The 20,000-nt window shown below is 39.6% G+C and overlaps 1 protein-coding gene across 2 annotated transcripts in view; it reads right to left on the bottom strand.

Moving 5' to 3' along the window:
• Positions 1 to 1,841: 1,841 nt before the first annotated feature.
• Positions 1,842 to 20,000, bottom strand: part of LOC137999582 (protein diaphanous homolog 2-like) — a 35,870-nt gene continuing 17,711 nt past the window's right edge. Inside the window, exons 11-28 of one of the 2 annotated variants that reach the window (XM_068845397.1) lie at positions 19,748 to 19,863; positions 19,433 to 19,497; positions 17,943 to 18,059; positions 17,544 to 17,568; positions 16,527 to 16,634; positions 15,128 to 15,495; positions 14,599 to 14,818; positions 13,311 to 13,438; positions 12,721 to 12,789; positions 10,795 to 10,881; positions 9,863 to 10,015; positions 8,741 to 8,870; positions 7,934 to 8,058; positions 6,719 to 6,883; positions 5,717 to 5,785; positions 5,252 to 5,327; positions 4,973 to 5,083; positions 1,842 to 2,222 (exon numbers count right to left, since the gene is read on the bottom strand). In XM_068845397.1, coding sequence (XP_068701498.1) covers positions 1,993 to 2,222; positions 4,973 to 5,083; positions 5,252 to 5,327; positions 5,717 to 5,785; positions 6,719 to 6,883; positions 7,934 to 8,058; positions 8,741 to 8,870; positions 9,863 to 10,015; positions 10,795 to 10,881; positions 12,721 to 12,789; positions 13,311 to 13,438; positions 14,599 to 14,818; positions 15,128 to 15,495; positions 16,527 to 16,634; positions 17,544 to 17,568; positions 17,943 to 18,059; positions 19,433 to 19,497; positions 19,748 to 19,863 — 2,362 coding nt within the window. In that variant the 3' untranslated portion in view covers positions 1,842 to 1,992. The remainder of the gene's footprint in view (positions 2,223 to 4,972; positions 5,084 to 5,251; positions 5,328 to 5,716; positions 5,786 to 6,718; positions 6,884 to 7,933; positions 8,059 to 8,740; positions 8,871 to 9,862; positions 10,016 to 10,794; positions 10,882 to 12,720; positions 12,790 to 13,310; positions 13,439 to 14,598; positions 14,819 to 15,127; positions 15,496 to 16,526; positions 16,635 to 17,543; positions 17,569 to 17,942; positions 18,060 to 19,432; positions 19,498 to 19,747; positions 19,864 to 20,000) is intronic. The other variant, XM_068845398.1, reaches the window with a different exon arrangement.

Genomic DNA, 20,000 nt, shown 5'->3' with positions numbered 1-20,000 from the left:
CAACGCCAACGCCACAATACAATAATATCGTAGGTTAATTGAAAAGGAAAACAATGGTTCTGCGAGTGCTGTTTTAGCACATACTTTTCCGGTGCCCTTCATAGCAACGACCTGAGATCACCAAACTTTAGGTTTTGACGACAACGCGAGCATAAAAATGTGAACCTTTCAGTCTCTAGTTTTACTGTCACACCGCTGGTGTGAAAGGGGTGGAATGTTCGTCGACGTGGCCGTCTCAGATCTGAAAGTCCCTAGCATGTTTGCTGACCGCGACTTCGAAGTGCTGTGTCCAGCGTATTCCTTTACAGTAATTCCGCTGTCCTTTAGTGAGACCATACCGTTGTCACTTAGTAAACGAGGCGCGTGCTCCACGTTTCAACCCAAGGCAGAGGTTTATACGGTAACCCACAAGGGACATGCTGCAAATTAAAGAGTCGCTGCAAATAAAATAAAGTTGCTGCAAATTAAAATATCAAAAGTATGAGCTCGCACTGAAGAAAGGGCAGGCAAAAAATACAGGTCACAGGTCCAGGTCACAGGTCATTGTTTTAACACTACAGAAAGTATCCTAAACATCCATTACAGCTAACCTTAGAATTAATTAGGCCAAATGTTAGCATTTGTAAACAGTTAGGGTTGTTTTTGTATTGGTAAAACAATGACCTGTGACCTGTGTTTTTAACCTGTCCTTCCTTCTGTGCGCGCGCATACTTTTGATGCCTTAAAATATGCAGCAACTTTTTTTAGTTTGCAGCAACTTATTTTACTTGCAGCACCTTTTTCAAATTTGCAGCAACTTTATTTTATTTGCAGCAACTATTTAATTTGCAGCATGCCCCTTGTGGGCCACCGTAGGTTTCTCTTCTTCTAACCCAGCAAAGGCAAAAGAAAAGGGCCCTTTCAGTGCTGGCAGGGAAATGCAACACGAGACTTCGGCCATGTATTCTCCCAGTCAGTCACACCTGCACTTGTGTTTCTTGTGAAAACTCTAAATATACTAAACTGAGTTATAGTACAATAAATAGCGCTGATAAAAAGCCAAAATTCACACCGAAAAACAAAAGACTTTGCCATTGATGCCAATTATTGATAAAAATGACCATCAATAACTCAAACCTCCTTGCGAAAGGAGGGCAAAGTTAGCGTCACCGAAGAAGGGACAAACATCCTAAAGGTAATGGCTCGGGGATCCCGACCAGGGTTAAAAATGGCGTTCCTGGTATTTACCATAAGAATCAGGAGTATCCGAATCCCATATTTATTTTAAACCTATGGACATCTTATTCACACTAAAACCGCGAGATAATTATTTCACGTGGACCAAAAGGCGTCCCCGTCCGATCGGGAAACAATTTAACGAGGGTCTTAGTATGAATAGAATTTTTTTTAAAAGTTTACTTATGGAGGGTGTGTTCGTACGATTTTTACGCACACGACTGTTTTAACAAAATTAACTTGCTCGTGAAGCCTCTCTTGTTCGATCGTTAAAACAAACGTGTGTGTAAACAAACTACGTCGGTCGTTAGCACTTTCAATGAAGAAATCTACGTAAAAGCTTTGATTTTTCAAATACACCTTATTCCAAAATGGCCCCCATTTTAGAATTATTTTGTTTGATTGCAAATTGGCCCTTTTGGCCTCGTTCAAGGTTAAATATTTTTTTGAACCTTACGTTTGAAAGCGACGCCGAAAGGGAGAATTTGCAAGGAAAACTGAAAAGAATACTAAAATGGTGGCCATTTTGGAATACGATAAATGCGTGATCTTACTTTTCAATGAAGTTTGCCAACTTCAAATGGCGCAACGATTAGTGCTACAAACATCTCCTCTCAAAGAAGAGACAGAAGCGTCTATTACTCACCAATCGAGTTTTTTTTTTTTCACGAAGTGAATGTTTTATCATTACAAGCAGCTCCTATCACTTTCGTAACATGGCCAATATGCGCATGTAGTTCTTGATGATGAATCGAACACTGACCGCCTCTCGCTGGCTCATAATTTTTTTAGTCTTTCCAAAAGATCTTGAGCCTCGTCTTCAAGTTGTGCCTCTGTCTTTTGTCCGCCACTCCTTCTGTCGTCTCTCCTTTGTCGGTTTCTTGTGGGAGCCGTTGGTTGATCATCGACTGGGATATCAACTGCGTCGTTCATGTTTTGCGCCTCCATAATTTTTTGGACTGGTATATTTGAGCGTGTCCTCGAGCGCATCAGATCAACGGGTCGAGCTGCAATATGAACCAGCCAACAATTGACACAATTAAACTTTCAACTCAGAATGAAAGAGATTACATAACAAATCGAATAAGTATTAGATGTAGTAGCACGAAAAAGAAAGCTTCATTCCTGATATCACTATTTTTACCGAATTCCAAATATTTGCTTGATTTAAAGAAGATATAGAAAACGTGCTCTCACAATTTTTCACTTATGTCCAGGTTTGACCCTAATTAGATGCACGCCCAATTTTGACATCCAACACAAAGTGTCCCTTTAAGTCTAAGCATTTGCTACCTATTTTCAACAATAAGGTAAGGGTAAAGGTTAGCGTTATTTTTAGCTTTGGGTAAATGCAGCAGTTAATCTTCACTTAAAGAGCAGCATTTGGGGGACACTTTGTGACATAAATTGTCTGTATTCTGAGACACAAGTGATGTTGAAGTTGGCTAGAAGTTGACACTTCGTGACGCTTATTGAAATCCGCGTGCATCTAATAAGGGTCAAACCTGGACATATCAATTTTTTCACTTTTTTTAAAACTCTGCAGCATCAATTTTATTCTAACAAAGCCTTAGCTTTACTTTTAAACCACTGAGGCATCCGTCCTTAATGGCAGAGGCAAACTCTTTCACTGAACTGTCAGTTTTAATGATCTACGGCAAAGTTGCACGCGCGCGCCATATAAATTTCAAATAGCGTTAGTCTTATTCACGCATGCCACCTTAGTTAAATTCATGTACTAGCGTGAGTTCTTAAATTGCTTTTTTACTCATTCAACCTGACCGTGTGGTAACCCTTTCCGGACCAGTTGCTAACCCGTGTACAGTAGTAAAATTCCAACCAAAAGTGTAGACTCTTGAAATGCTTGCCTAATACGTAGACAGTGAAAGTGAAAGTAAGTGTGTAGTCGCTTTTAATGTCGTTTCTTCTAATCTTTCTATTCATTTTCGAAATTGCTGACGTCGAGTATTAACGGACCTTCTTACTTTACATTTTAGATCGAATGTAATTTATTAAAATACGATTCTGTTCCTTCGTATTTGGCATCTTTGGTCAACGGAATAAAAATAGGCACGCATTGCGTACGTGTGGTAGTGCAGTAACACAGCGCTTTATTCCATATTGTCAACTGAGCTTCGTTTTGCCTTCCAGCAGATTCATCATGTTGCTTTTGCGTAATATATACATCTCATTCGATGGTTTGACTATCGAATAAGAGATTTATTATTCCACCACAAAAATGTGTTATTTTGCTTCAATTCTGTTTGGTAAGAATGTTTCAAAAAAGCATCATCTGTCCTTCAGGACGCGTGCGAACGATGTAAACAGCACAAAAGCCAGCCGTTCTTTGATTGGATAAACGAAATGACGGTGTGACAAGCGATCATAAACCACATTCTCTAAATTCTCAGTCTTTGCATCGTGTTGAAAACAATTTCTTTCATTGAAAAACTCCCGTCTAGTTCATATTTGCTCTGCTCTAAACCGGTCAAACCGGGACACTACAGTGTATTACCTCTCATATTTTGCGCGTTCTCTTGACCAAATGTGGTAAAATGGAGTAATAGTGGAATAATAAGTAGCTCTAATAGTACACGATATTGTTTTGGCACCGTATATCATTATAGTGCCATGGTAGATGTCTTAGGTAAATAAGCTTACAAGTAGCGTACTAAACCCAGAAAGATTGAAGAAAATAAAAGGGAATCGAGAAACATTGGCTTCTAGGCTGACATGTTGATCATTTTCAAACTCCCTTACAATTTCTTTTCACCACAAGTTTAAGCGTGTACTCTGAGCGTCTAACAGCTTTCTAATAGTCAGGTGGGGTTAGTATCTGGATAGGAGACCTAAAAAAGTATACCACTTTGTGCCAGAAACATAGGATCGAAAATTCAATTTTAACCCTCAAAAATGCGAACTAAGCAAGGTACAGATTTTGTTAGCCTGCTTTATTCAAAACAAATGTTGATGCAAAGTAAATAAATATTGATACACAGTTTTTAGGAAGAGTCAGTAGATGGAAGTTTTCGGGACGGTCGGTCGGGAATAATATATTTTGCATCAGCAACAAAATTTGTGACATAAAAACAACATTTAATTTTGAACCCGGAATATAAAAAGTAACCATCAGCGAAAAACACTTTGGGAGATTTTTGCTTCGTTCAATTTTTCTATTGTACTTTTGGCTGCACAAGTAAATCGTAAAATCGAAAGTGACAGAATTCAGCGGACGCCGTGATCAAGTTACCTTGGCAAAACACCGGGCTTTTGTTTTTGTTAGTTTGTTTTTTTTTTTTCAAGTGTTACAGAGTTTGACAAGAAATGTGCGAATTCAACACAAAGATCACAACCGCCCAACTCCTGAGGATGACCATTGTTTCTGCAAAGTCAAAAATTTACTCTCCTAGACGAGGTTATTTATCACCAGGTAATTCCATCGTTTCGGAAATAGCAGCTGCTTTATTATTCATCGGCGGACACACTCTTGCGCTCTTACACTCCAACAACCCGGTGACATAGTGTGTAGTACACTTACAGTGCACTGCACTACCACAAAAACGAAGATCAGTACTGATAAGAGGAGATAAGGGCGCGCTATGATTAGCCAATTTAACAGACCGAATCCTACAGTGAGGCGCGCTTATTTTAAAGTTTTGTTTTTCTTGCTTGGTTAAGAACGTTTTCTCGAACTGCAATTTAAGTTACGGCTCCTTGTAAGCGGTATGTATTAAATTGAACGATATGATGTTCTCACCTTTCTTGCCTCCTGGCGCTTTCTTTCGTAAGGGCCTTGAAGGATCTCTGAACGCAGACCCTGTATTTAGAGCCTCCATCAGGCCGTCCAACACTCCCTCTTGGTCATCATCTACGAACAGAGAAAAAGACTCAGTTGATGAGAGATTCCGCTTTAACAGACGATTAATTATGCATCTTAAGGGCGAAGGAAGGCAGGCAAGCAAAACCAGTTTCTTTGCAACATGTAACATGACCCACACAATGGGGGAAAGATCCCATTAAAATAAGAGGTTCAAACCTGCATTCATGTCAAGCACTGGTTTTCTCTTCGTCTTTTCGGCTTCCATCCGCTTCTTCCTATCTTTTTCTTTCTCCTGCAATGACATTTAAGTCCACCATTATGAACAAACAAACCCAGCCGCTCCCAGATAGTCGAAAAAGAGAAAAAAATGCGTGCGAAAAATGAATGGGGGCTCGCCTCGACCCAAGCCCCCACTCGCTTTTCACACGCAGTTGTTTTCGTTTTCCCGGGAGCCTGGAACAGGCTAAAAAAATATCACGAGGACGAAACCAAGCGCGGGAAAATATGCAGCGGTTGTCACAAGTTTAGCGCAGGAACATAATATAAGCAGCCAATACGAAGGCATCAAACTATACAGCCGGTGTTTGAGGGCGGAAAATGATATTTGATAACAAAGGCACGGAAGAAACAAAGAATCTCTAGGCAGTGCAGTGTGTTTTTTGTGAAATTCACGATACTCACCGCTCTTTCTTTTGCTTTTCGATCCTTTTCTTCTTTTTCTTTCCTCTTTGCATTGTCTTTCTTGGCTTTCTGTAAACAAGACGAAGCCGGAGAATAAATAAAAATGACCTTAAATTGACATGGTTTAATGGCTTTTAATTAACAAAGTGGCTAATCGTACGGGACCCGTTCACCGACCTCTCTTCGCTATTCATACGGGAGTCTTCTTGGAATAACAGGGAAGATATCGTTGACGTCACCTATTGTCATTTATGTGCCAACCAGATCTACATTGGCTGTCGAAAAAGGCACAAGGAAGAGCTACGTTTTTGCAAACCCGCGACCTGCTCCCGTCTGAGCTTGTAGCTCAGACGGTAGAGCAGCGGTGATGTAACCCGAAGGTCGTGGGTTCAATTCCTACCCTGGTCAGAGTTTTTCTCTGTTCTTGTGTGGGCCTAATTCCATTAGTAGGGCTAACGCTCTCAGGGTCTATATGGGTAGAAAACTAGCATTTCACATTACCCTCTAATAATTAAATTTGTCGCAATCAAAGGGTCTTTTGTTCCTTTGGTTGGAACATTTGAATAACGCAATGTTTACAAACAGATATCTTCCCCATTGTTACAGGTTCAATAACATTCGGAAAGTCTTACCTCATCTTCAATTCTTTTATATACAGTTCAAACAACGGCATTGATGCCTGTTTAATTCTTCGTTCAATGTCACCGGCCATCTGATGGGCCTTGTGTTTCTAGCATTTAAGTCTCAGCACCCATTTCAAATAGCGCTGATAAACAGTATTTAAGTCTAAGTGCCCATATTAAAATGGTTAGCTTTCAATAACTGCGTGGCTATGCTGTTCAAGGTTAGGGTTAGAACCTGTAATAATCGTTCTTCGAAGACTCTCGTATGAATAGCAAATTAATATAGAGCAGTGTATGGGTGCCGTACGAATAGCCACTGTCTTTAATTAATGGACAATTCTAAACGTTTGGTCTTTTATCCAAAACTCATCTTTATTACCTCAAACTGGTCCAGAAAGGTTTTGATGTCCCCAAAGAATTCTTCCATGGAGGTTTTCTTGACGTCCAAACAGAAATACTCCACAAGCTCTTTATACATGGTGGTCATATTCTTATGCATTTCAACCAACACGTCGATTTGGTCCTTCGCGGTCTTGTAGAAACCGTGCAGTGTAGTCAAGGAAATAAATTCTTCCGGCGCTGCACCATCTTCAGCAAATTAACCGTTTGTTCTGGCGTTTACGAAACGAATACGAAACGCCCGAGCAGGATAGGGCAGTTTTTTAAATGACCGTCGAACAAAATTACACGACTGAAATTGCTACGCTTGATGATTGATTCAAAAATCTCGCGCCACTTAATTAACCAATGAGAAGGAAAAATCAAACCAATGGCGACTTCCAGGAGCGATTTTTCCCGCGCTTTGAGCAAATTACATGGAATTGCTACGAATTTGGATTGGTTCATTGCGCTGTTTGTACCTGCACTGAATGGTCGAAGAAATCACTTTGTATTTCTTTTACGACAATCAATTGAAAACCGCTCTATTAGAGAGACTTAGCATCTATCCTACGTGAAACACCAAAAAGCAGGTTGCTCAGTGCTCGTCATAAAAGCAAGAAAATTCTCTTATTTTATCTTTTCTCCCTCATTTGAGAAATTACTCGGTGTCCGTATCCAACAGGCAATGTAGGAGTCAAAATCAAACAAGTTTCTTTTAATTTTTGCAAAACGAAAGTTCACGTTTAGGGCGATCGGTGCAAAATCACTCTATGAATAATTAGGAATATAATATCAGGAATGTAATATCAGCAGAGAAAACGTAAGTTGTAAACTGAAAAATTTACAGACGTTTATTATTATTGGGGTTATGGCGTATACCCCAAGTCATACAAACGTATGTAAATTTGTCAAATTTCAACTTACATTTTCTCAGCTAATATAACACCTAATACACTGAAACTTGCCGGGTTACTAACGTAAAGGTGCTCTTTCTATTTCTGGTATCAGTTTTTCATTCCGTTTAATTTCAACTCATTCAAACCCTTCGCCGGCCGCCATTTTGGAGAAGGGTCTATTTGAACCCATGACCTCCCGAACAGTACACCCGATGCTCCATCGAGTGAGCCAACCGGTCTGCGGTTGATCCCTTTTGTCCAGATCCAAATTTTTCCCATTCAAAAATAGTTGTCGGCAAATTCGGTATAAAGGATATCTCCATAACTGGAATGAATTTGTCCTCTTTGTCGTCGAGTGGTTTATAGATCTCCAGTTCCTTTTCAAGCTTTTTCAAGTTGCCCTGCATGGTGTTGATTGACTTTTGCAGAATCTCATCCGACACTAAAAAACATAAAGGTAGGTCAGTCCATAATAAAGGAGAGTCCTTTCCATGGAAACGCACTATGGCAAAGAAAATCCATTACAACGCCTTTGCAGTTTCCTTGCGTCGAAATTACGCCAACATTGTTGTTGCATTGTCATACATCTTTAAGGTGATGTTACACGAGCCGACTTTTAACGCAACATTGTTGCGTTTAAAGTTGTCTCGTGTAATATTTTGTTGCGGCAACATATTGCAGGTTTTTGAATCGCTTGAAAAACCCTGCAACATTTTTGGCCAAATTTTGTTGGAGTTGGTGCGGGAAACACCCCCGCAGTTGACGTTTAACGCATATCGTCCCAGAATGCACCACGAAGAACCGAAATAAGTCACGTCAACAGTCACATCAACAGAGTCCACCATATTTGTCGCCCGAGATTTGTCGAGCAGGAGACTGGGTTCAAATGTTGCGAATCGTGTAACAGGCCGTTGCCGCAACAAAGGTGCGTTTAAAGTTGTCTCGTGTAACATGGATTAAAAATCGGCTCCTGTAACATTTAAAAGGGAATGTAACGCAGATTCACTTCTACTAATTTGATGCTCTCCACAGAAACCGTTAAAAAGTCGATTATGAAACTACACTCTAAACAACAAAGCAAAGAAATGGTTAGCTTTTTTCCCCAGACAGGCAGAAATCCTTACCTCTAGCGGCTTGTTCCACATGCGTCAACTCAAGTTCGAAGCCGGAAATCTCGGGGTATTTATTCTCAATCATCTCATCCATAAAATGCACTAATGTTAGCTGCCCATCCACCGACTTTGTCGAACTCAGCTGAAAGGAGGATAATGTTCACTTAGGTCAGCATAATCCTTTGAATCTGGTTTACACTCGCGATGCTGAGACAAGGTGGACGCAAGTGTGAACCCCATAGCACAGATACAATCGCAAAGACGTGGGCATCGCACGCAAGTGAACAGACAAAAATATGTCACGGAAAGATCACGACTACAACTTTGTGCCCGCTTCAAGGAAATCAAGCAAATGTCTAAGAACTTTGGAGAGATATAGAAAAGACAAGACAAGACAAGAGGACGACCAAAGTCGAAGGCAACCCGAAGGCTTTTTTTTATTTTGCTTCTGCCGCAAACTTACGGCAGGGGTGGGCGCTACTCCAGTCCCGTTGCATGCACAACTTGTCCCCAGTAATACTGATCCTCATATTACCCAAAGATTTACAGGGGTTTGCCCCTGCGAAAATAGGTCCTCTCATTCGCACTACAAAATTCGAAAATCTAAACTGTGAATCCAAACATCAGTAGCTTCAAGAAATTTAGAAAAGGTTTCTCTTCCTATTGCAAGATTTTTTTCTGGATCGAATTGCTTGGTATCTGGGAAAAAATGGACTTGAACTTATCTCTTCGAACGCCGCTACGACATGGAAAGACCGCCATCTTTGGAAATGAGTAAAAATAATGCACCGCGGTCGTAGGTCGCACACCACGCGCATATTACCCACCACGAATGAACTTTAGAGCGCACGAGCTGGGATTCGAGATGCGGTCCGACAGCGATATCCACTACACCACGCGCTCAATTTGTTTGCAACCAATCTCCAAAGAGGCAGGTAACAATGCTGCAATGTACAATTGCTGGTGGACGAACAAAAGGAGTAAATGAGAGACCTTTTGTTTTCGTCCACCAACAACCAACATGGCGGCGATGACGTCACGTGAAAACCACCTAAGTTCTTAAGCATAAGCTGCTAACAATGGCATGCCAGTAGAAAACTTTGGTGCTCTCTGACAGATTTAACCACAACACACCTTGGTCAGATAATTCATTTCAAATCCCATTGAGCCCTCGTTCCTTGATCCAGCGTTCATGTAGTTTCCCATTAGGAGTACGAGTTCCAGGAATTTGGAGAATTTGGAACTCGTCTTCACTTCTCGACACGCAGCAGTTGCGTTTACAACGTTCTGAAAAAGAAATATGTGTTATTCACCTGGCGGAAAATATTGTAATCATTGCGGGAATAAATGAGTTAAAATCTTCTTTTTGTGATATATTAATCTCACTGTTTTAGTATATGCTAAAACAACTATTCGCCTCGGTGTCGGTGGCTATTCACCAAAGTGGGGGTGGCTAGCGGTGGATATTTACCGAGCCGCGAAGCAGCGAGGTAAATATCCAACGCCAGCCACCGACACTGAGGCGCGCGAGTTCAACGCTATCCACTGTTTTAGTATATACTAATGGTGGATATTTACTGAGCCGCGAAAATGTCCAACACTAGCCACCTCCACTTCGGTGAATAGTTGTAAACTATAAGAATATGGGTTCATTATAAACTCACAAAGTGACCATCTGCCAGTTGGTTTGAGAGCTCATTGAGTTGAGCAATGCAACACAATCACAAGGTCATGGGTTGAAGACCAGGTCAAGCCTGAATTTTTTCAGGCTTTTTTCGGTGTCTACTTTTCTGTTATTGCGCATACGTTTTGCGCATCTCGAGATACTTGGGTTTCCTATGGGTGGTGCTTACTAATACTGGGATATGTTTGCGCGGTTTAAAATTATGCGGAGGAAGTAGAAGTTCGCAACTTCCTCATAGAACAACAGTGAGCACGCGAAAACCAGCAGTCAAAATTCGTACTCGTTCTCGTCCTCGAACTAGAATCTAAAGGTCTCTACTGTCTGTCTGCGGCCGGTTAATGTCTTTTATTTTTCCGCAGCTTAAGCACAAAGCAATACATACCGGTTTCGTATCTTGCATCTCTTCTGGGAATTTCATCTTAAACAAGATCATATTTAACCTTTGTTCCAATTTTTTGATCCCACTCAGCTGCAAAGAGAAATGTTGGAAAAGGGAGGATTGAACATGAGCCAGACGTGATTTGCAACAGCAAATGTTACCACAGGTAACCCAGGCTCACTGTGTGCGTCACGTAGGTATTAAAATATAGAGAACATATGAGGCGAAGTTTAGGTCTGAAAATTTGCTAGAAAATGGTAATAAAAATCGATAAAACTTACCATGTGGTGAGCTGTTGTTGTCTTTAATACGTACACGAAGTTTCGGGGAAAATGGTCCCCGTTCACCTTCCTTCATAATATAGTGACAAGGTAGGAGACGGAAGCCAGCGTCGGGACTCCGATCGACCCAAAACAAGCACGATTTTTCCGCGAAAATCAAATCCAGTCGCTAAATAAACACGCCAGGTTCGTGGAATAGGAATTTCTCTAAACCATGAATCCACTGAAGCATCACCAGGTAGCAACGCGGAGCCACCAGACTCCGTAAAACTTGTAAGTTAACCTGCTAAAATGGCAGCCTGAAAGCGTGGTACTCACGAAGTGCCCAATTCAAAATGGCACTGAACTCTGGACGCCTGGTGACGAGTATAATAAGTCTCCCTCGAGGGTGGGAGTCCCAAATTGCTAAAAACAAAACTCACTGAGCGATTTGGGACTCCCCTCCCTCGAGGGAGACTTATTATACTCGTCACCAGGCGTCCAGAGTTCAGTGCCATTTTGAATTGGGCACTTCGTGAGTACCACGCTTTCAGGCTGCCATTTTAGCAGGTTAACTTACAAGTTTTACGGAGTCTGGTGGCTCCGCGTTGCTACCTGGAGATGCTTCAGTGGATTCATGGTTTAGAGAAATTCCTATTTCACGAACCTGGCGTGTTTATTTAGCGACTGGATTTGATTTTCGCGGAAAAAATCGTGCTTGTTTTGGGTCGATCGGAGTCCCGACGCTGGCTTCCGTCTCCTACCTTGTCACTATATTATGAAGGAAGGTGAACGGGGACCATTTTCCCCGAAACTTCGTGTACGTATTAAAGACAACAACAGCTCACCACATGGTAAGTTTTATCGATTTTTATTACCATTTTCTAGCAAATTTTCAGACCTAAACTTCGCCTCATATGTTCTCTATATTTTAATACCTACGTGACGCACACAGTGAGCCTGGGTTACCTGTGATGTTACGGACATGTGAATGTTTAACACACGTGAAATGTCCCCAGATGGTGCTTTGGGCAACTTTTGTTTTGGAGATAAGTTGAAGTTGAATAGACGTTGAATGACTTTAAAAGCGTTTAAACCTTGCTTTAACATCCAGTCAACATTTCTCTTGTTCTCACGAATGCTAAAGTAAGTCGAACCTGTTTGCCATCATCTTTCAACAAGGTTTGGTATGTCCGTGCGCAGCCATCGTGACAAGAGTGGCTGCGGTTCAAAATGCACCTGTAATAACAAGTGGTGAGTCGTTTAACAACGTCGAACGTTTGGCGGCTGCGTTTTCGAAGTAAAGATGGAGTACGAAACATTCATTGTTGTTTGCTTCAGTTGACCAGAAAACCTTTAATTCAGAGATTCTTTCAAGTTGTGGTTGGAGAGTACCGAAAAGAAATGTGTGCGGCACGTGCAAACCTACAACTGCACGCACCATTTTTTCACGTGCAGAACTACTGAGAAGCGTGCCAATGTTACCACGTTAGATTTGAGATTTTCCAAAGAAAGTGGTGTTTTACAGGTAAAACTGCAAGGCAAAAGGTTACTGAGAACACTAAGTACAAATAAACACACTCCTAAAACCCTACGTGGGGATAAACGGTTGCCCAATTCTAGAGATAACTTTACAGACAACCTCGCTGAGAAAATAACGAGCCCCTACCAAACAAGCAAATTGTTCTGGATCGCTGAGATCATCAAACATTTCCTTCATGTTTCCAAGCTGCTGCATCTAAATTAGAAGAATAATATATAAGAGTGAGCATATAATTGTACCAAGGCGGCAAGTCTGTCTTATCTCAGGGCTCATTACAACGTGAAAATCTCTGGTTAAGGACTTCGCACGCACTCGCTGCCGCTAACAAATTGTTGGTCCCCCATTTTGTATTATTTTATGAGCGATCATTACGCCATTAACTGTCTCTTCAGCCTAGCCAGCACAGATTACAAAGGCTTGAAGATATAACACTACGCATTTCGTTAATTTTTTGAAGCTGCTTTTCTAAAGCAAAGAAATTATAAGAAATGGAAATAAATACGACGTAAAACTATTAAACGATTTCTACATCAGCACACAAAGTGGTACCATAACTTAAAATTAATTTCAAATGTTGTTTAAATCTTAGTCTTAAAACTTATCTCTTTACAGCGTTATTTTAGGTAATAGGTAATGCATTATAATTTAGCATTTTATTTACTCTCCCAATTGTACAAGACTGGAAAGTTACCTTTGTCACGCAGCTCATCCCTTACCTGTTCCGGTGACGGAAGGTACTTCAGCAGCGAGTTGATGGCACTTTCTGTTAAAACTGTTTGATCGCAGTTGAGAATCAGTCTTTTCACCTCGTGATGGGGCATTTTAAGCGAGCCAAGGAAAATAGCTACGACAAAAACAGACGAACAACAGTTTAAAGCAAAAACGTGTTGAGCTAATAAAAACAGGATGATTGGGAGAAAGCATGGCGCAGTGGTGAGAGCACTCGCCTCCCTGACCAAAGTGCTTCAGCGTTTGCAAAATATGGTTGCTAGACTTGAATGTAACTCTACACGTTTTTGTCGTATCACACCGTTGATATTCAAACTACACTGGCTACCAGTCAACCTAAGAATTAAATACAAAATTTTATTGATGACTTACAAGGCAATACATGGACTATCACCTGATTACATACAAAGTCTAGTTCAAATCAAGAAGAAATCACTATACAATCTCCGATCTAATGATGAAGTTTTATTGGCTCCACCACTTTTATATCAAAAAAGACAACAGGAGACAGAGCTTTTCAAGTGGCAGCACCCTCTGAATGGAACAAAATTCCAAAATCACTTAAACTAGAGAACGATTTAAAATCTTTCAAAACAAAACTTAAGACACTTTATTTCAAAAAGCTCATTATAATTTTTTTTTTAACTTTCTTACTTCCTTCAATATACGATTACTTTATATACTTCTCACCACTGTAAATATAATCATAATTAGTCATAATTTTTACATTGTAAATAACCTTATTGTTAATTTTAAGCGCCTGAGATCATTTACCTATGGATCATGCGCTATATAAGTACTCAATTTGATTTGATTGAAAGTGGCCCGGGTTCGAATACCAGTCTTGGCATCATATGTGGGTTGAGTTTGTTGGTTCTCTTCTCTGCCGTTTTGAGTCGACGTCGTTTTAACTATATAAGACAGTGTTCCGTATGCTCTAGACTTTCTATCTATCAGGTGTTTTTTCAAGCGTTACCCTGAGCCGATGAAATAACGCGCGTGATTAGTATCAGTACAGGCATCCATGGGGAAAGATTGACCCATTATATCTGTTAAGCAAGCACGGTTATCTTTTCTTTGTAGTTCTTTAAACAGAGAGTAGTAGGGAACCTTCAGGGAAAGTTTCAAAGAAAATCGTTTGACAAACTTATATAACCATCTCTATTCCACAAATAAGGATAGAAATTTCCGCAAGTAGGATTATGGACAGTTCAAATAAAAAACAAAAACCAGCCTTGCCCCTTTACGCATGCTCTTTTCTTAAATCTTACTTACAAAGGTTTTGTGCGCTCTTTGGGTCAATAATCTTCAAATCTTTGCCTTTTTTCTTGTTAGTAGCTTTCTTGTCCAAGCTATCCCCACTCTCTTTCTGTTTTGGAGCCGAGCTTTTTGCAGCAAAGGTTTTGGTCAACTCGTCAAAGAAACCTGGTTTTTCCAATTTGTCTTCTTTTGTTTTTGCCCAAAATGTGTTTTCGGTAAAGTTCTTCATGTTGATCTGTAAAAGAAGAGAACAAGAAAAACAGTTTTCATTCGAACAACCACGATTTGTGGAAAAAACAAGTTGCGCCCATCATAAAAAAGCCATGAACCATTCGAGGGGAAAGTTTCTAGCCAGTCACTAAAATATGCTTTTAAAAACAAAACAAAGAGCAATTGCCTACTATTCATCTTGAAGTGTCATTTGATTGTGGTAGCCTATGTGTAGCTGTACCCAACCTCTCCACGCCGTTTTCCCTCGGGGGTGGGTATGGCTACATGTAGGCTAGATTCTGCGTGAGTCAAAATTATGAAGTGTAACACAAACCTTATTCCAGTTTGCCCTCTTGGTTTGCACGTCTTGTTTATACTTCTTCTTAGGAACAACACCAGGAGGTAGTGCAGGCATCATTGGTGATCCAAAAGGAGGGCGTGGTCCCATACCTGGGAAAGGTGGTGGGGGAGGACCACCCCCAGGGGGTGGTGGAGGAGGTGGTGGTCCACCACCAGGTGGAGGAGGAGGTGGAGGGGGACCACCACCGGGGAAGGGAGGTGGGGGAGGAGGCGGTGGACCACCACCAGGGAAAGGAGGTGGTGGAGGAGGGGGAGGGCCTCCCCCAGGACCTGGTGGTGGAGGTGGAGGGGGTGGTGGGGGACCACCTGGAGGGGGCGGAGGTGCTGGTGGGGCGGAACCACCTAAAATTGAAAAAAACTGTCTGAGAAAAGAGAATCAATGAACTCTAGAGTAGAGATCGTTTAAATTCCAACAGGATTATGAGCGTCAGAGCACACTAGGGGACAAGTCCTTGTAAGTAGCAACATACAACCAAGTTCCAGGGAAGAAGTCTCCTCATGTAAACGTCTACTACGTCCTTGCAATCAAATTTAAAAAATAACCAATACACTGTCCATGTTGCATAATTATTGTAGATTTTGTTGCAGGATCAACAACAACTCGACTGATTGAATCCTTCACTTTCGTTATCACTAATCATGAGAATAAACCATTTATTAGTACTTGAGTTCTTGGTCAAGTAGTTTGTGGTTTTGCAATTTATTGAATTCCATATTGACAATAATAGTTATGCAACAAACAGCTGAACATTACAAACAGCAATGAAATTTATTTAATGAGAAAAATTGAAATCAATGTATTCTTTGCGGCTAATATCAGTTAAGCCCCTTAAATATTTGCAGTTTTGTTGACTGCTAGGTTGTTCTGAGTAAAACGTTTCATTGAGAGTGCCCCACAGTTCATACCACTGTGTCATCTCTACTCCATAATTGCCAAGTCCCTCCTACAAGCTAACTGAAATTTCTTGAACTTCTATCCTCTATTCTTATGGTCAATAGCAAAAAAATTAATCTTTTATGATTACGTTCTTTGCATTTAAAAATATCAATTTCACACTTAACAAGCAAGGTCACGGTTTGTGCATTATTACAAAGAATTTAATTGGCAATGAACTTGCAAACGTTAAAAGACAATCTTAAGTTAATGAACAGTTAAAGAGTGTAAGTTTTCATGAGCTCAAGGAACATGCAATTATTATTATTATTATTATTATGCAAAGTTGTTTTCAAATGTTAAGTGTTATTTAAAATCTCTCTCTTTTGCTGTGACCTTATGGCCTTATGTTACACAATGTGCTTTACATATTGCGTCGTCACATATCTTAACGGTGTGCTACTGAATGAATGAAATGAAAATCTGGAGCAAGACTCACTTGTTGCTAGAGGAGGTGGTTGAGGAGGGACAGGGGAAGGAGAAGGAATAAAGCAAACACGAGAGCGTGGTGGAGCTACTCCCTCAGTTCTGATCTGTGATTGGCTGACTGAAGGGGAGAGACAGAGAGCAGCACAATTTAACTTAAATGCTTTAAGCTTGCTTTAAAAAGTGTTTATTTGCAACTTGTTAAAAATAATAACTAATACTGCAGTCACAAATTGAAGGGATAAGATTGATAATTTTACATTATTTATTTATATTAAATTGATAAATTTAAATGTAAGTCAATGTGTCTTGCCATCATTAAATGTAACTTTTTGGCTTCATCACAAAACAACGAGTAAGAAAGACTTGTATATTAGTTGTTACAGCAGGTAAAGGTTTAGTCACAGTTTCTTGGGTTGAGCATTATTTGGGTACTCAAGAATTAAAGCTTAGCTGTAAATCTTGAATTAATTGCCATTCACTTGATTACGTTTTAATAATCTGAGTTACTGACAGAGATTAATCAAACGTCTGAGTTAAGGTGATTTTATTGAACATAAAGTTATCAGATGAGTTTAAACTAAGGGAATCTAAATGTGGCATTGATAAAACAAACACAACAAAGAAACTCTAACACAATCTCTGCTAACAAAGGCATTACTTTCAGAATTGGAACCAATTTTGCAACAAAGTGAAGGCGTCAATCGGCCCCACAATCCATTCTAAGTATACTGTGATTTTGCAGGACTACAGATCCATACAAGCTGGTTGCTGTTAATAATAATAATTCTTATTCGTAAAAAGCAAATGACTCATTTGGAAATTACCAACACTTTTATGGGGACAGTCGTCTACTGAGAAAACAACTAAGCAAAATCATTATTTTGGACAGAGAACCTACAAAATTCGTTTGATCTATGGTTTAATTTCAGGCTTCGAAATCAGTCAAAAGTCACGCTTGGTTTATACAGCAGAATGCTGGTGCCCCATTAGGATTGTTTAAATTGCCTAAATTGCTACAACACATTACCTCCAACAGCCACTCCCCTTTTTACCTAAAGGAGAAAGGTCAAGATGTTAAAATGAGTAAAAGCATTTCTAATAGAAAGTCACAAGTCTTAAATTTTTGTTCATTCTATTATTCTTTTTTTGACCTTCATGCACCATTAAGAAAACAAACTTAAATGACCTTTGGTATTCAACTCAATTGCAATAATAATGTAATATTATTATAATTTACTTTTACAATTGTTCATCAATGTGTAACTTGCTTTTCTGAAAATTTGCTTGAATAGTACATTAGCATATCTTGTTAAACTTTATTCTTTCATCTATCTAATTAATATTATGACACTTTTACAAATACCCAGAAGCAAACTTGTACCATACACCACAGTATGTTAGCATCTGTCATAACTGCAAAACCCACCTTTTCACGTACTTCCTCCAGTTCCTTTTCTAGAGTTGCTATCTTAGATTCATAATTAGTTGACGTTAGGGTTAGCTTGGCTTCACACTCTTGACGCATTGTTGTTTCAAGTTCAAGCTTAAAATGAGAAATTACATTGGTTAATTGTCGCAAAATCAGGATCAGGTGAATTCATAACTTTATTGAGTCCACTACCAACACCACAGTTACATGCAAATGATCTTATTCACAATAAGTATGCTTCTATTACTTCCCAATTACATCAAATTGCTGTGATACAAATTTAGCTAATTTGTCTTTTGGACTAAAAGTAGGCGTCACCCTGTTCCTGTAGCCACTTGACATATTGGCTGACTGTCACTTTCTGTGATCAGTTTATGGATTTAAAAGAACATTAATATTAATTGATGACATGAAAAAATTGACCCATGCAGCCATTTTGCGTAGCCTAATGCAAGACCCTTGTTAGCTTCTTGTTAAAAATTATAGAGGTAATACTTCTTCACATGGACCTGTCATTAATTTATAAGCAAGGGTTTGAAAAAACTATTTCCACTGCAGGTAGAAAGCATATTACACACTCTACATTTCTTGGCATTTGCTACTCTTCCTTCGCAGTACCCATCCGCTTGTTTTTTCTCATGGCTGATTATCTTTGTTTTATATCCATAGTAACTTGCATTTTACTTCACCCTTAAGGCTACCATAATGGTCCAACTGACTAGTTTAAAACACAGTTAGCACTGTAAGTTAACTCTGGGAGTTATTATGCACATAACCCCTAATTGTGGCCTCTTGATTCCTGACCAGGTAATTATCCTACACTGATCAACATGGTTCATAATAAGCAAACTACATGAACATTGAAACTACATTCCCTCTGTTGAAGAGCTATTGCTCAACACATCAGCTCACAAATCTTTGTGTAGCATGGTTAATAAATTAATCATCTATCAACTTGTTTGATAAGACAAAAATTTTGCGTTCGACGTTGGGAGCAATGCAGTTTCTAATCTTGGGTATCCTGTGCATAGTTTTCATTTTTTGTTCATGTGATTTTTAAGCGTCATCTTGAATTACGTCATACATGCATCTGCATCTCGGTTTTGATACGTCATGTGGAAATGCACCAAGACACTGATTTTTAGCAAGGGACATTTTTTAGTAATACTCTCTCAGAAAGTGGCAAAAAATTCCAGATTTTCAACAATTTAGTTTTTGTGACGCCATCACCTCTTTACTCCAAACTTTCCATTTTTAGCCACATTCCAAAAGCCTCATACTCTTGATAGATGTTCTTTACATAAATCCATCGTCTTCATGGCATCTCGGCTCATCTAGTGATAAAGTTCTCTCAACAAATGCACTTCATAATCATTGATTACGCCTAGTTTTGATTCACTCCTCACCAATGCAACACCATAGTTTTATACAAGACTAGCCACTTTATAATATACCCAGTGATATAAACACAGTGTTAATAAGCATACCTTGGTTTCAAGCTGCACTGACTTTTCTGCTGCCTCTTGGTACTGTGCTTCTTTGGTAAGGTCCTCTAAAGCAAAAAAAAAATCAACAAAATAAAATATATATACATGTATGTATTAAACACTGCACTGCAAAATGAACTGCAAAGCATACATAGCTCCTTCATTTTGTGCGTCAATATTATATGTCAGCAATCTTCTCGTGTACATGAATATCTCAAAAGGGATTTTCTCTATACCGTCCAGAAAATTATTGTTTCCCTTGAGAGTTCACAATTTTTGAACATACACAACTGAAGAAAATGACAGAATACCAACCAATGAGGGGATCAACATCAATTTGAAATTTTCTTGTAGAGAAGTCAGGGTCAACTCCACTTCGATGAAGTACAATCTGGGAGATGCACTCTTCAATTAATTTATAGTATTGTGGCCTACAATGAAAACAAGAAAGCACAACTCAACCACACAGTATATAAAATTGAAAGCTATTAACCTGTGATGTGTACTATTAGGAAACTTTATAAAAAGGCTCCCCATACATAATAGAAGAACTTCTGCAATCATACAC

The sequence above is a fragment of the Montipora foliosa genome, chromosome 4 (genome assembly GCF_036669935.1).
Source record: "Montipora foliosa isolate CH-2021 chromosome 4, ASM3666993v2, whole genome shotgun sequence".
In the NCBI taxonomy this organism is placed as follows: Eukaryota; Metazoa; Cnidaria; class Anthozoa; order Scleractinia; family Acroporidae; genus Montipora; species Montipora foliosa.
This window is presented reverse-complemented; position numbering and strand designations above follow the sequence as displayed.